The 15,091-nt window shown below is 39.0% G+C and overlaps 2 protein-coding genes across 4 annotated transcripts; both read left to right on the top strand.

The window, feature by feature from the left end:
* The first annotated feature begins 2,354 nt into the window (after positions 1-2,354).
* LOC146564895 (membrane-spanning 4-domains subfamily A member 15-like) lies at positions 2,355-4,884 on the top strand. Its single transcript, XM_085292686.1, has 5 exons — positions 2,355-2,513; positions 2,597-2,707; positions 3,338-3,394; positions 3,505-3,731; positions 4,412-4,884. The coding sequence occupies exons 1-5, from the start codon at positions 2,412-2,414 to the stop codon at positions 4,446-4,448; spliced, it is 534 nt and encodes a 177-aa protein (XP_085148812.1). The 5' UTR covers positions 2,355-2,411; the 3' UTR covers positions 4,449-4,884.
* Positions 4,885-5,589: 705 nt separating this feature from the next.
* Positions 5,590-9,805, top strand: LOC146564894 (uncharacterized). 3 transcript variants are annotated; one of them, XM_085292685.1, is made up of 7 exons: positions 5,590-5,629; positions 7,230-7,367; positions 7,449-7,550; positions 7,659-7,715; positions 8,037-8,204; positions 8,296-8,412; positions 8,765-9,805. In XM_085292685.1, exons 2-7 carry the CDS (start codon positions 7,257-7,259, stop codon positions 8,834-8,836), a joined length of 627 nt encoding a protein of 208 aa, XP_085148811.1. In that variant the 5' UTR covers positions 5,590-5,629; positions 7,230-7,256; the 3' UTR covers positions 8,837-9,805. The 3 variants fall into 3 exon arrangements, with proteins under 3 accessions (XP_085148811.1, XP_085148810.1, XP_085148809.1); XM_085292684.1 differs by having other exon boundaries at positions 7,440-7,550; positions 8,768-9,805; XM_085292683.1 differs by having other exon boundaries at positions 7,440-7,550.
* Positions 9,806-15,091: the final 5,286 nt, after the last annotated feature.

Here is a 15,091-nt window from a genome sequence, read left to right as displayed (position 1 = left end):
CAGTTAAACACACTGATAATTGAAAATAATCCAATATAGAAGAATTACCCTCACTAGCAAAAAGGAACAACACAGTGGAAAACGTTGGTGGACTAATTTAGCAATATTTTAAATGAACTCCGGTTATAACTATATATTATAAATATTTATATAAACATCTGCAAAACTTTTTTATATTACTTTGACATTGTGTTGTTGTTTCAATTTTTCTAAAAAGTTTAGCTAAAATGATGATAATTTCTGACAATAATCTAGCAAATAAACGTTTTTATGAGGCTTCATCAAATTTGGGACTATTGAAAAGAATTACGGTGCTCTCTGGTGGACACACATATGAAATCAGACGTGTCACTACATTAACCTAAGGATAAGGAAACAGATTATAATAATCAAAGCGCCGATTTTTATCTATTTATTTAGGCATTAAGTGAAACAGCAAATTGTTGTAGAAATGCACATTAATGACTGTTCGTAGGATTTTAGTGGAAGCACAGCAAACCTCCAAGAAGTGTGTTATATTACAACATAATTATAATTAATTTTGGATGGCATTTAAGTATTAAATAACTACTATTGTTATTAAGCTTGAAACAGCGTTATTGCTAAAAATTTAAGACACAGGTGAACGTGACAGAAAATCGTAACTGCGCCAATCCTCCAAAAGTTTACAAGAAAATGAATCACTGACGGGATTTGCGCTGCGTGTTTTGGTGGTGATTGCAGAGGTGGGAAGTAACGAAGTACACATACTTTGTCACTGTACTTAAGTAGAATTTTCAGGCATCTGAAGTTTACTTGAGTGTTTCTTTCTTTCTTTCTTTCTTTCTTTCTTTCTTTCTTTCTTTCTTTCTTTCTTTTTAGTGTGTGTGTGTGTGTGTGTGGGGGGGGGGGATTGTTATTGTTTTTTGGGTCTGTAGGCTACATGTGACATTATATTTCTTCAGATTGTGAAAGGTGCTACAAATCAAACTGAGGCAGACTACCTGTGTCATTTATAGGCTGCTTAAAAATGCTCTGCAGGTTACTGCAGGATGAACAGGTTAGTTTGCTGTCCTGTGATGGATTTAGATCAAAAAGCCTGTACTACTACTCAGTCTACTGGAACTGTTAAAAAGAAACATGTACAAAACTCCACAATGTTAGAATGATTAGAATGATTTCAGGTAGAACTGCTACATTTTATTAAACAGAAGCTGTCAACTCTGCTCTCTTGTGTGGGCAACCATGAGGAAACAGTTCCTTTTAAGTTGTAGATTCAACCTGCTTCATATTTTTGGCCACCAGATGCTACCAAAGAAGATTATGTTGAAAGACTTTGAGTAATGAACCCTTTATGGATACAAGTTCCGATGCTTCAGAAAGCTTCATTTGTCTGTCACTACCACTAAGCTGACACTTAGAAATAAAAAGGAACTAAACAGGAAACTTCTAAATGAACAGGCCAGCCAGGATGAGGGAAAAATTGACGACCATGTAACAAAGAGCAGTGGCAGAAACAGACAATATATACACAATAGGAAAGTAACACATCCACACTGAGACTCAGACACATAAGCTTGACACTGGGAGTGAAGAAAAACAGAAAGACTGGAAAAACAAAAAGATGAAACACAGAGAGGAGAATGTGGGACCAGGATAGGGAGAAACACAGGATGCAGGGCTACAGATATAATAACAACACAAGAGAGGGAACACAGAGAAACCAGACAAACACAAGGACACAACCAGGGAGACAGGAATCACAAAAGGAAACTAACAGCTAAGGAACATATACATAATCCAAGTAACCATGACAACATTCAAGTTATCTTTTTTATTAGCTGCAACAGAAGAAATGTCACATTTTGACCTTTTCCCCAAGTCCCACTTGAAGCCACCATTGCATCATACAGCACTTAATAATATATACATATCACAGGTGAATGGAAGATTAAAAAAGCAGAAGTATTTAATAAAAATATGTATTATTAAAGAATAAGACAGAAAAGACAGAAACACAACAAGCTTTACTTTGTCCTCTGTTGCATATTTTACAGTTACTAAATAAATAATGGCAGGCAAAGGACACAAGCATTATCTCACTGCCTTAGAGCACACCCACAGCTTTAATACACCTGCATGTTTGGATTTGATAGGTTTGTTGACTGATAATTGTGACTCTGTTTGCTTTAAGCATTGAGAATTTGGCACATTCAAATGTGGGTCCTCTGCAAATACCCACCCTTCACATGCACACATGAACCAAAAATGAGAGACCAACTGCGTGAGCTCCAACCTCTAGTCAGTAGCAAGACGACACATTTCTTTGGTGGGAGGCACATTCCCACTGCTGAACAAAAGGACAGAAACGTCTTTCAAGTTTTAGGTGTCGGTCCATCATCAAAAAAAGGAAGCTGGCAAATAGTGAGAAGATGCTTCCATCAGTGTGTCACATCCTGAAGTTTCTTTGCTGCAGTCCAAAGATTTGCTGCTGTTTGCATCTGCTGCAGGTCTTTGATGCTGCAGCTATTGGGGTGAGAACGTAAAAGAAATGTATCATCCAGCTGTTAAAAGATAATTTTAAGCTTTTACTTTAATCGTTCTGAATCCTTTACAGACTATACAGATCTTAGTGGGCCTGTTTAACATTGGACTTGGGCCGGGACGAACAAGCACACATCCTGGGGACCTCAGCAGCCTGGGAGCTGCTTACTGGCTGGGTGCTGTGGTAAAATAATCTTCTTTTTCCTTTTATTGTTGCATATTTAGCATTTTTTGTGGTAGAAGAGTTTTTTATTTTGACCTGCAGGAAAAAAGAAGGCCTTTCTTAAATTAACGTGTCTTTTATGCACATGTTAGTTATCCTGTCATTTGTAGGTCCAAATATTTAATGTTGGGAGTCATTCTTCAACCTACAACTGTACACTTCGTGGCAGCTCTCAATTGGACTTCACAATAGCTCAGATCAATTACTTCATAACTCATGCTGGGCTTGGTGTTGTAGCTCCTCTCCCTATGTGTCAAATTTCTGCTGATTGATTTTACAGCAGTGAGGTGGGGCTGTTTGCCTGACATGACCAAAGCTGTCCCTTTGTCACAAGGGTCACCAAAGCAGGTAGCTCTGGTGGAGTTTTACACCAGATCTCCTTCCTGATACAATCTCAAAAGAATTTATGTTTCCAGCTGGAACTCACCTGCTAAGCAAAGGTGTAAAATCACCCGAAACTAAAGTCTATAACTTTTCGATAAATACATTAACAATTTGTTAAATGGTCTATTACCTTTTTCTTTTTAAAAAAAAGGACTTTTCTTGAATTTATGATCACCTCTAACATCGTGTCTACTGACCTCTCACCAGTTCATTGTTAGTGGAATTGTGTCCATTTTGGCTGGACAACTCCGTTCATCCTGTTTGGTAAGAAAACTCATGAAGGACTTAAGACTGTACTCTAAATAAGATTGTCAATAAAAAATGTGTTAAACAACTTGTTTCTAAGTTTTAATTTTCTAAATGTCTCCTCTCAGATGGGCTTCTCTGTTTTCATGAATATTGCTGGTGGGATCTTTGCCATTACTGCCATTGTGCTGTATGGCATGGACCTGAGAGACACCTCTCTCCTCTGGATTTGTGACCGCAGCAGCGATGATGCTGTTCTTGATGAAGACAACTGCAGAAATGTAGCGCTTTTTGCCCAAGTAATCCAGCCTAAACACACATTTACAGTGTACCATAACTGCAGCAAAGTTGTCATGTGAGTTGCTCTGTACAGTGCTATATGACAATTTTTGAGATAAATTGTGTTTTTTCTTTATTTTACTGTGTTCTAAAATCATCAGAAATTACTGAAATCCTTGGACATCACACTGATCATCCTGGCTCTTCTTCAGCTGGCTGTCAATATTCGTTATGCTATTTGGGGCATCAGAGCTCTGTGTCCACAGGGTGACAAAGATGTCGAGGAACAGTTGCCACAAATCATGGAAGAGATCATCCTGATCCATCCCAGAAATGAAAACTGACCTCGTGAACACATGAATGCATGAGCTGCACATTTACTTCTGTTTCTCTGAACTCCAGCAGAAAGTATTGACAATAATCCCGTCCAGTATCTCTCTGTAAATCCTCATCTGCTTGTAGATGATTTCTTTGATGCTTGAATTTAAAAAAGAAGTAAAACTATTTGTTTTGTTCTTCAGTTTCATAGGATTTCTGGCTTTTTCCACCGTTGGGAAGTACTTGAAATATTTCTTTATGCTAATTTTCTGATGTCATTGTGTAAACAAATGAGAAGACTCTGTTCTACACACACGTACAATAAATGATAAGAATGCACCTGTGCAGATATAAAATTGACAACTCACAGAACAAAAATAACCCATCAGTAAATCATGATGTAATGTTCTTGAAGTGCACTGTGTTTTGTGTCTGCAGGGTGTCAAAGATACTGAGATTTCCCAGCCAATTTTGAAGGAAGTCCTCATGATGAGTCCCGGTGCTGAAAAAGGATTCACTCTAATGTTTGGATCCTTGAAATAAATCCTCAAGATCTACTAGCAGAATCAAATCAAAACTGCATTACAACAGTAATAATGTTTAATGACTGTTACTGCAAAGCTGTTTCTTAACTCAATTAATTCATTCTAATCATTTTCTAACTTGCAGATTTTCTATTCTACAAACATATAATAGTAATTGAATGGCACGGTTGCACATTAGCAAAGCACATCAATGCACGGTATGGAAGTACTAGTTTGTCTGTTTTTTCTCGTATTTTTAGCTCTTTTAATAAACTGTAACTTCACTGAGTGAATGGAGCAAACTGCAAAATGATAATTTTAATTAATAAATATTTTCACTGTTATTTTCACTTATTTTCCCCGTTTTTGTTTGTTTGTTTTGAAAAAGGGCCCAAATGTTGTTTTAGCTTTTAGCTGCATATGACAACAGAAAGAATACACAGTGAATTAGAAATGAAACTGTAAAATGAACCAACCTATAAAAAAAAAATAAAATGATGAGCTTTATGTATTGTTCTTACTCGTTTAATTAAAAAGCATAATGAAAACAATGATGACTCTTCAGTTACAGCACTTATCATTTTTTAATATGATTAATATTAAAACGATAGAAGAAGAGGAAAACAAAACACTAGAACATATTTTTTTCTGGAATACCTTCATCACGTGACAATTTTATTATTTAAAAAAAAATCTAAAAACCTTCGTCACATGTATTTTTATTCATAGACCATATTATTATTTTTTTGATGTGTCACTGCTCTTTTGTTAACTAATGTTAAGATAAAGTCTGCACATAATATTTTTCATGTGCAGAAAATCGTCCCTTTATATAAAAGACAAAGAACTGTCTCTGTGTTAAACAAACTTTACGTTACCACTGTGTATCGAATCAGCAGGAACAAAATAAAGAGAGCTGGGAGTAATTATTTACAGAGTACCAGGTGGCATCACTGTATTATGTTCCAGAAATGCTGAACTTTAACCTGGTCATAGATTTTGCACATTCAGTTTTAAATGGCTTTTATTTTGAAGAAAAGTGTGACACAGGAAGTTTCACTTTTATTTTTACCTGAGTTTGTCACCAGCGAACGAAACTGTTGGCGTTACAGGGATTGAGGCAGCTCGCCAGGTAAGTCATCTGCACGAAACGCACACTTGCAGTCATTTATAATACTTAACGTGAAGCCGCGGACTGTATGATGCGGATTTTTCTCAATGTTTGCACTGCTTGCAAAAGAAATGAATAGACAAGGAATAATTTAAACTTAAACTTTGAATACATTAATTTTTTTTATCATGTAGCCTATTCGTTTTAATTTTGTTCGATTTTGTTTTATTTTAGCTGTTTTGGGTTAATAATTGATTTTCAAGGTCACTTTCAATTACCCTGATTTCTTATTTGAGTACATATCTTTGCTATAATATAAGAGGCTGAAGGAAGTGCAAAGATTTCTCAGAACTTCATCTGCTGAGAGACAAAACCCGTTCGTAAGCATTCAATCACAGTTACTCTTTCAAATACCAAGCAGCGCTTCCTGTTTTGAAATTACGCATGTCAATCACATTAAATTCCAGCGTTTGTAGCTGTGAAGTGTAATATGATAGTGAAAAGGACCACTAACACTTCCCACGGAGCAAACTGACTTCTTCTTCTCTTCAACCAACAATCCAAGCGTTCCTACACTCATAAACCTGCCATAAACAAAGCAAACAACTTATAATTTGACAGTTCGGGGACTTTGGGTAGTTATGATAACAAACGACAATCAAAAGAAAAACCTACATTAAGGCGATCCAGTGCTTATTATTTTGTTAAAAGAAAAAAAATTTAGATTTTAAAAAATACACATATTTTGTCATTTCAAAATGCGATATGCCAATATGTCGACTAATATATATATATATATATATATATATATATATATATATATATATATATATATATATATATATATATATATATATATATTCTTTAGAAAAATGAGAACAATTTTCCCTTTATTCCCGTTTATTTGTTTGTTTGTGCTCTAAGGTTGCTGGTTATTCTTTTTGTGGCATTCCAACAGCAGCAAACAGCGAAGTTGCAGAGCGCCCTCTGGTGGACAGTCATAGCATGATTGAAGAGTGTTTTTTCCCACCTCTTCTTTACTTTTTAAATTTTGTACTTATAGAGTAGCAATAAAATTGATGATGACATCCATGCATTTTCTTTTCTAATTTTATTTTGAGAACAGTTATTTAAAAACAACAATAACAAACAAAACCAAAAAACAAACTACCTTTACCAATGCATCCACCTTCTCTCAGATGCACTTCTGTCCATAATCATGTTATCAGCCAACCTTTTGCCAATGAATCTAATTAGCAGGGTTTCAGTGATTTAGAAATCATTATATTTTTATTGTTTTTATTTACATCTCTTCTCAATTTCTTTGGAAACAGGTGTTTATAACATAGTTATACATTCCTTTATATGTCACACGTGCAAATGCTTAAGTGTATAGAGACAAGTTATCTGTGAAATATCATTATGTAAAATTATATGACACAGCAGGATTACATTATGCAGCATGTCACTACACACTCTCACTGCATATATTTGAGTCATAGCGATATGTCAGTCTTGTGTTGTTTGAGTTGTGATTTACTGTTTTGGCTTCATAGTGGGATTCATAATTTCAGTGTGTCTGTTGAACCATGCCTCCTAAAATCTCTTTGCCACTTTGCAGATGTGAGAGTTATCCATAGTCACTGTGATGACCACAAAAAAGAGCAGATTTCCACCACTGCATCAAACCCTCAAGGCTTTCACCAGCTGTCCAGTGTTCAGGGGGGCGATGCCTAATGGGGCATTTGCAGTTCTTGGGGTGAGGGGAACTCAAATTCATTTAAAAAATTCATTTTTCATTGGTATGACTGTGTGATTTATTCTTTTACAGACCATACAGATCATGGTGGGGCTGTTTAACATTGGGCTTGGTCCCGGACGCACAAGCACACATCCTGGAGATTTGACCAGCTTGGGAGCTCCTTACTGGCTGGGTGCAGTGGTAAAAAAATAAAACTGTTGATTTAAGAATAAAAACAAAATAAGAAATGATGCATTTAGTATTTCTGACTTTAATGAGTTGTTTAATGAGTCGTTGATCCCCGTTCAGTGCATCGCAGCTGGAATCCTTTCCATTATCATCGGCCAGTGCCCCTGCTTGTGCTTTGTAAGTAAAGACTACTACTACTACTCGAGGGCAGGGATAGCTCAGTAGGTAGAGTGGTGGCCCCATGATCGGACGTCGGGGGTTCGACTCCACTGAACGGCTACCCTGAGGTACCCTGAGCAAGGTACCGTCCCTACACACTGCTCCCCGGGCGCTGCACTGGTGGCTGCCCACTGCTTCACTGGGTGAATGGGTTAAATGCAGAGGAACTATTTCCCTATGGGGACTAACACGCACACTTTACTTTAAAGACTAAAGTTAAAAGGAAACGTACATTGTTATGGAGCACAGTGAGGTAAATGATTGAATCTCTCCTCTCAGACATGGTATGCTGTGTTTATGAACATAGCTGGCTGCATCTTCGCCATCACTGGTATTGTGCTGTATGCTATAGACCTGGCAGAAGCCTCTGTTGTCTGGATGTGTGACTTGAACTGGTCCACTGCTCAATTCAACGATAACTGCAAATATGTGGCGTTCTTTGCTCAGGTAAATATGCTTTTAAAACATACAGAATAGCATATTTTTGTCATTAATTGTGCACATTGATTGTATTTTGTTAATTATTCCTTTATTTCAGAGTTTGCTGACAGCCATGGACATTACTTTGATCGTGCTCACTGTTCTCCAGCTGTGCGTCTGCATTAGTGCCACGGTTCTGGGAATCAGGGCTCTGGGTAACAGGATGAAGGAAAAGGTATGAACTAAGACAAACACACACACACACACACACACTCTCTCTCTTTATGGTATAATGAAAGGAATAACCTTGTGTTGATGGTGTATTTGTAAGACTGTAATTGGCTAAAGTCATCAATTACTGACTTGATTTTCTAAAGCACAAAAACAACGGCACATCGAGGTGTAAGAGTCGAGGTCCTCCTCAGACCATAATATTTATAGTACTATTCTTTGTAACGACCTATCAGGTATCAGTTGCTCTGGGCTGCTGGATGTGCTGATATAGCTTGACTAAAAACTACATGAAGAAAAATAGATACGGCCTGTACAATTATCTGTAATTGACTTTTTACTCTGCTTTGTCTCAGCAGGATCTCAGACATGCTGAGATTTACAAGCCTGTATTGAAGGAAGTCCTCATGACGTGTCCTGGTGCCTGAAATCAACTACCCTAACATGTGGATGCATGAAAAAGCGATATGTCTTTTTAAACCTTGTGTAAATCTATAAGATGCGTTAGTGAAAGGTAATCAAAAGTACAACCCCAACTCTGAAGAAGCTGGGATTCTGTGTAAAGTGTAAAGTTAAAATGCAGTGAAAATGAGTAAATCTCAGAAACCCATATTTTATTCACAGTAGAACAGAAATAGATGTCAAATGTTTGAACTGAGAAAATGTAAATTTCAGGAAAAAAACAAAAAGGTAATTTTAAATTTAATAGCAGCAACAACATGGAGGTCATTGTGAGTTGTGTCCACAGACAGTGATTTGTGAAAGTGTTTCTGAGCCCATGCACGGATTCCATTAAAATGATGCCTGTTTTTATTGGCTCTTGAGGAAGATCACAGGCATCTGGTGTTGATTTTTGGCCTTGTCGGTCGTGCAGAGTCTGAATGTTTTGATGACAGTCTGTACAGTAGATAATTAGATGTTCAACGTTTTTGTAACTTTACATTAAGGAACATTTTTCTGAAATTGTTCCACAATTTGTAGACAGTTTTTGTGGAGTAGAAAACCTCCAACTGTCTCTGTTTCTGAGAAAATCTGCCTCTGTGAGATCCTTTTTATATCCAGTAATCCTACCGACCTGTTGCTCATTAACCTAATTAGCTTGCACCCATACCATTTTTTTGTTTAATTGCTGCCATCAAATTCAAAATAAGCTACTATTTTAAGTGAAACAGTAAAAATCTGAGGTTAAACATTTAAATGTTTTGTTCTACTCGGAATAAAATGTGGGTTTATGAGATTTGCAAATCGTTGTATTCACATTTAACACAGTGTCCCCATGTGTAACTATCATGTAATAGTTACACAGTAAAGACAGTATTTACTCTGATACCCGTTTCAGTATATTTCAAAATGTTAAGTGTGTTTTCTGGCTGCAAATAATCTTCTACATTTATTGAATAAAACCTAAATAAATTGCAAAAGATGTGATATTACGCTGTGGGGTTTTTTCAGTAATAATATTCAGTCAGCTTTTCTGCAGGCGTCTCAGCGTACATGCTGGACACGCTTTGTAAGAAATAAAATGTGAACCAGCGCTATCAGGTTAGCTCAAAGTGGAGCTGATCCTGAACAATTTGGTGAGAACACAGCTGTTATATCTCAAAGTCTTAACTTAGCAAAATGTCAGGAATGTTTGAATATGATTTGTGGAAAGCTGTGACACTGAAAAGCTTTTTTTTTTTTAAACAAGCAAGTATGCACAGCTGCTTGACCTGTGATTAGCATTTACACATCTATTTTCTTCCGCTTATCTGGGGCCAGGCCACGGGTGTCAGCAACCTAAACATACAAGCCCAGATCTCCCTCTTCCCAGCCACCTACTATTTGAGGGAAGCATTCCCAGGCCAGCTAAGGCCAGACACACCAAGGCCTGGTAGGATATGCCTGGTACATCTTACCCAGGAGGCCTCCTGGTCAGATATCCAAACGCTGCTTGACACTTGACTGCAACTGCTCGAGTGAGAGCTGGACTCTACCACCTGATGAAGACAGCAGAACCGCATCATCCACAAAAAAAGCAGAGATGAGAGTCTGAGGCTACCAAAGTAAAAGCCGTCTGCACCTAGGCTCTGTCTAGAAGGGCGGGCCCATGTTTCCTTCTGTCACTTACCATCACTAGAGGGCTCCTGAAAGCCCATTTGAATAATCAGAATATGTATTCTCTGAATTGATTGATTTAAACTGTTCTCACATTTTAGATTACATGTTGTGTGCTGTGATGCCACCCACTAGGTGACAGTGCATCGCTTTGGTTTGTAAATTCTGTGAAGACGCCTGATCCTCTCTAATCTTCCTCCAGACGCTAAGACCTCGATTTCTAAATTAAATGCAAAATTTGCTTTAATCTGAAAATCAGAACTCGTAGCAAAAAGCAGCAGTTCAGTTCTTACTCCTTAGCCCAGAACACACACACACACACACACACACACACACACACACACACACACACACACACACACACACACGATTTCTGATTTTTGTGAGCCTTAATCGAAATGAAATACATGAAACGTTTCACTTTACAGGTAATGAATATTCAAAGATTCAAAGAGTTTATTGTCATGTGTACTAAGAAAAAGCATTTCTCTGTACAATGAAATTCTTTCTCTGCTGGCCACACACAGATGCCGGTTAATACGTACAAATAGATAAAATACAAATAGTATGAACAAATAAACGGAGACAAAAAAATTGAAGTATTAAATAGACTTATGCAGCAGCTCTCTTCTGGACTCTGATGGTAGATGCTCTGCAGAGAGGTCAGCGGGGTCCTGGTGATGTTCTCCGCAGGTGTTATCACTCTCTGCAGGCGTTTTCGGTCCATAGCAGTAGTGCTGCTGTACCGTGCAGCTGGTCACGGTGCTCTCCACAGTGTAGCTGCAGAACCTGCTGAGGATCTTGGCCAACATACCAAATTTCCTCACCCGCCTCAGAAAATACAGCCGCTGCTGAGCCTTCTTGGCCAACTGTATGGTGTTCAGTGTCCAGGTGAGGTCCTCAGACATGTAGACGCTCAGGTATCTAAAGCAGCTCACCCTCTCCCCTTCAAAGCCCCAGATAAACAGCAGCTGGTGAGCAATGGCGTGTCCAGCGGGGTGGCCTGGGGGGGCACAGGCCACCCCCCAAACCAGACTGGCCACCCCAGGTGCCACCCCAAAGGCAAAACAATAAAATTCAATCAAATATCAAATGTCCGATTATGTTTTCACGGTGACGCTCAGATATCCAAGTGTAAGTGAATGCAGCATCGCTTCTGCGCTATGCGCATCACGTTAGCAAAGGTAGGAGAGCCAGGCGCGAAAGACGGCACTGCAGGAAACAATTTTTCGGTGAAAGAAAATGAGGACAGAATAAATGTCCCGGTAAGTAATATCAAGTTTGTTGAGTTTAGTAAACTTCGGTGAAATTAGAATACCAAGGAAAAAATAACACTTAAAGAATTATTGCAGCCGTGGAATATTTCAGACAGTAGGCTACTGAGGGCAGCTAACATAAGAGTTATAAGATATAATCTAAGTCGTAACATTGCTGTATGGAGCTGCAAATTTGGTTGCAGGTTAACATAGCTGGACTGGCCATCGGGCATATCCCCAGTGACTTATTTTTTATTTTTTTTGTAATGGCATGAACAATGAGAGGTGGTGGATTGGCCAGATGCAGGTCGATGTGTAGAAATAACTCAGGTGTTTGGTGGTGGCTATGGCGGGGCTTCCACAGAGGCAACAGGTGGATGAGGGAAGGGGAGGCAGGAGGAGAGACCCGAAGCAGCCACCAGTCCGAGTGTCAGGTGAACTGAACTTCATGTAAGAAGTTATGACCTGCAGTCTATCTGGGTCAGATATAAACCAAGTTTAGGTGGAGTTTATTTTCATGTTGCTGACTTTTTACTGTCAGTTGCAATAACTCGTACTGCGTTCTAGCCAGCTTGACGGAGTTTTTATACAGCTGGGTGGGTGCTATGATGTTACTGATAGTGAACTTTATTTTATTTATAAGGTTAGTTAGTAGAGTTGCCAACGGCTCCTTAAAAATGGAATGGTCCCTCAATCAGAGAAAATATTACACGTTTCGTATTGAGCTGAGAAGAGACGCAGTTTGTCCCGAACTTTAGCTAGAATGGAAAAAAGACACAAAGCTGGATTTATTCTGTCTTTATGCTGCACAGCTGCCTCTTCTCTCATTCTCTCCCCCTCCCTCTCCTGTTGCTACTTCAATCATGAAACTGATCAATGATCAGCTGATCGGCTTTTCTCTCTTGTTTGTTTATCGCCCACTTTGCGCCAGAAAGAGGAAACCAGCAGATATTGCGCTAAACAACAGCAGCACGTTTAAGCTTGATCAGCTGTTGTTAGAATGTATTTAATATTAATTTCTAGTATCAGCTGATGTTTGCTGGAGCCACAGCTGTAAAGCTGCTGGTCATGATGTCTGTTTAGATATGTGGTGAGAGGGAAACATGAAGATGAAACCAGGAGATGTCCTTACTGAATCATCAGAGCTGAACAGGTGATGGAGAAACAGGTTTACCTTTTAGGTGACATGAATGAGTTGAAGTTATCAACTGTTTCTGAGAGATAAATAACACCAGGATCCTTTTTTATGTAGCTGACAGCTGGTAACTGTGCAGGGGCGGGTCTAGCAAAGTTTTGCCAGGGGGCCAGGTAGGGAATTAACAGGGAAAGGGGGGCACAAAGAAATACTTTTCTTTCTTATTCTCATTTAAAATACCTAGTTTTTATTAAATAATTATCTAAATCTTACAACCAAAGTTTTTATCTGACGTAAAATGTATAGAAATCATACATATACCAACAAGACTGTACATCACTGTCACAACAGCATTTGTTTTCATTCAAAGGCTTTATGGCTTTACTACCTGGTGGGTCGGTCTGTAGTAAAAATGCCCAATTTTTTTGTCCCAGTCCAGCCCTGCAGGTTAATACTGGCAGTGTCACCATGCCAGCTGACTGTATTTCATCATCAGCCAGTGTTGTTCTTTATCAATATTACCAAAGTTTACCATAAGGCAGCATAGAAAGTATTTACTTGCTTTCAGGTTTTATTCAAATGTTAGTCTTTTCATTTGTTTCCCCACTTTTTTCCTGTTTCAAAATCAAACACCAGTTTGTGAGAAGATTATCTTCTTTTTTTAACAGGCAGATAAAGTTTTGCATTGGCATTGGCTAATTTGTCAATTGTTTGTTACAAATGTTCGTATTTTAATTTTCAAAAATGTTTTTGCCCAAAACATATGTGCAGTATATGTCAGTAAAAATACTATGCAAATATTGCTGTCCTTGAATGCTGAGTAAACACTGACAAAGCACTGATTGTATCTCTTGTACTTTATCAACGCAGTATCTAAAAACTTTGCACCGTAGTGGTTAAAATCTCATTCTAATAAGAGTTAAAAGTGCATTTGGTTATTAGGTTTATAGGATTATTGAATTATGGTTAAGGGTTGGTAGAATTTTTTTTTTTTAAACATTATCTGCCAATTAAATCTGCCACCCTTCTCCAAATCTGTGCCCCTACCTGGCCCCCCCAACAAAAATTTTCTAGACACGCCACTGCTGGTGAGGCCTCATGGGCGGATGGTCCTTATCTGCAAGAGACAGGAGGGGAACTTCTCTTCCGGTATGGTAAAACTCGCCAGCAGCAGACCAGGGAGGAGGCTCCTATCGTAGACCTGTCTCCTCCTGACAACATGTCGCCGCACAGTCCCGCCCCACGCCACACCTGAACACGGCCTCCCTCGTCTCACCGTCAGATGCAGGCAGAGGGGCATCCCTGCCCTGTTGTGAATTGCGGCCATCGCCACCCGCTGTTGCTGTTCCTGCCGTTGGGACTGGATCGCCGAATGACTCGCGGCGCCCCACAGTCAGGCAGCAGTTCCTTCAACGCACGTGTGGGCTTGCACGCGTTCCTTTTTCTCCTGCTCATCTTTCATGCGTCGCTTCTTTTTCTCTCCGCTCACTATCCCCTTTAACAGGTCAACCTGGCGGCTGATAGGCCACCTTGGGGAACGCCCCCACCTCACAGGTGCCTACAATTGTCTGTTTAGTCCACAGTGGATTAAAGGAATATGGTACAACAACATTAACACACATAATATAATTATGAGGATAAAACCATGCAATATAAATATCAATAAACAAACATGCAATATAAATATCACAATAAAATCAACACTATGTACCAATACACAGATTGATAAAACATAAAAACACAAATTTCCACTGTGTGGCACTAATACACAATCAAACTGTCACAAAAATGAAAAGAAAGAAAGAATTATTCTCTGCTATGATTCCTGCTACAATACTCTTAAACTTATTATTATCATTAAATCACATGTAGATTAAATTAGCATACTCGTGGCTCAAGAGTTGGGAGTTCGCCTTGTAATCGGAAGGTTGCTGGTTCGAGCCCCGGCTTGGACAGTCTCGGTCGTTGTGTCCTTGGGCAAGACGCTTCACCCGTTGCCTACTGGTGGTGGTCAGAGGGCCCGGTGGCACCAGTGTCCGGCAGCCTCGCCTCTGTCAGTGCGCCCCAGGGTGGCTGTGGCTACAATGTAGCTGCCATCACCAGTGTGTGAATGGGTGGATGGATGACTGGATATGTAAAGCGCTTTGGGGTCCTTAGGGACTAGTAAAGCGCTATATAAATACAGGTCATTTACC

The sequence above is a fragment of the Mchenga conophoros genome, linkage group LG11 (assembly GCF_057382185.1).
Source record: "Mchenga conophoros isolate Kocher_MC1m ecotype Shallow Benthic linkage group LG11, M_conophoros_male_GT1.1, whole genome shotgun sequence".
In the NCBI taxonomy this organism is placed as follows: domain Eukaryota; kingdom Metazoa; phylum Chordata; class Actinopteri; order Cichliformes; family Cichlidae; genus Mchenga; species Mchenga conophoros.
The sequence above is the reverse complement of the archived record's forward strand: the minus strand, read 5'-3'. Positions and strand labels throughout refer to the sequence as shown.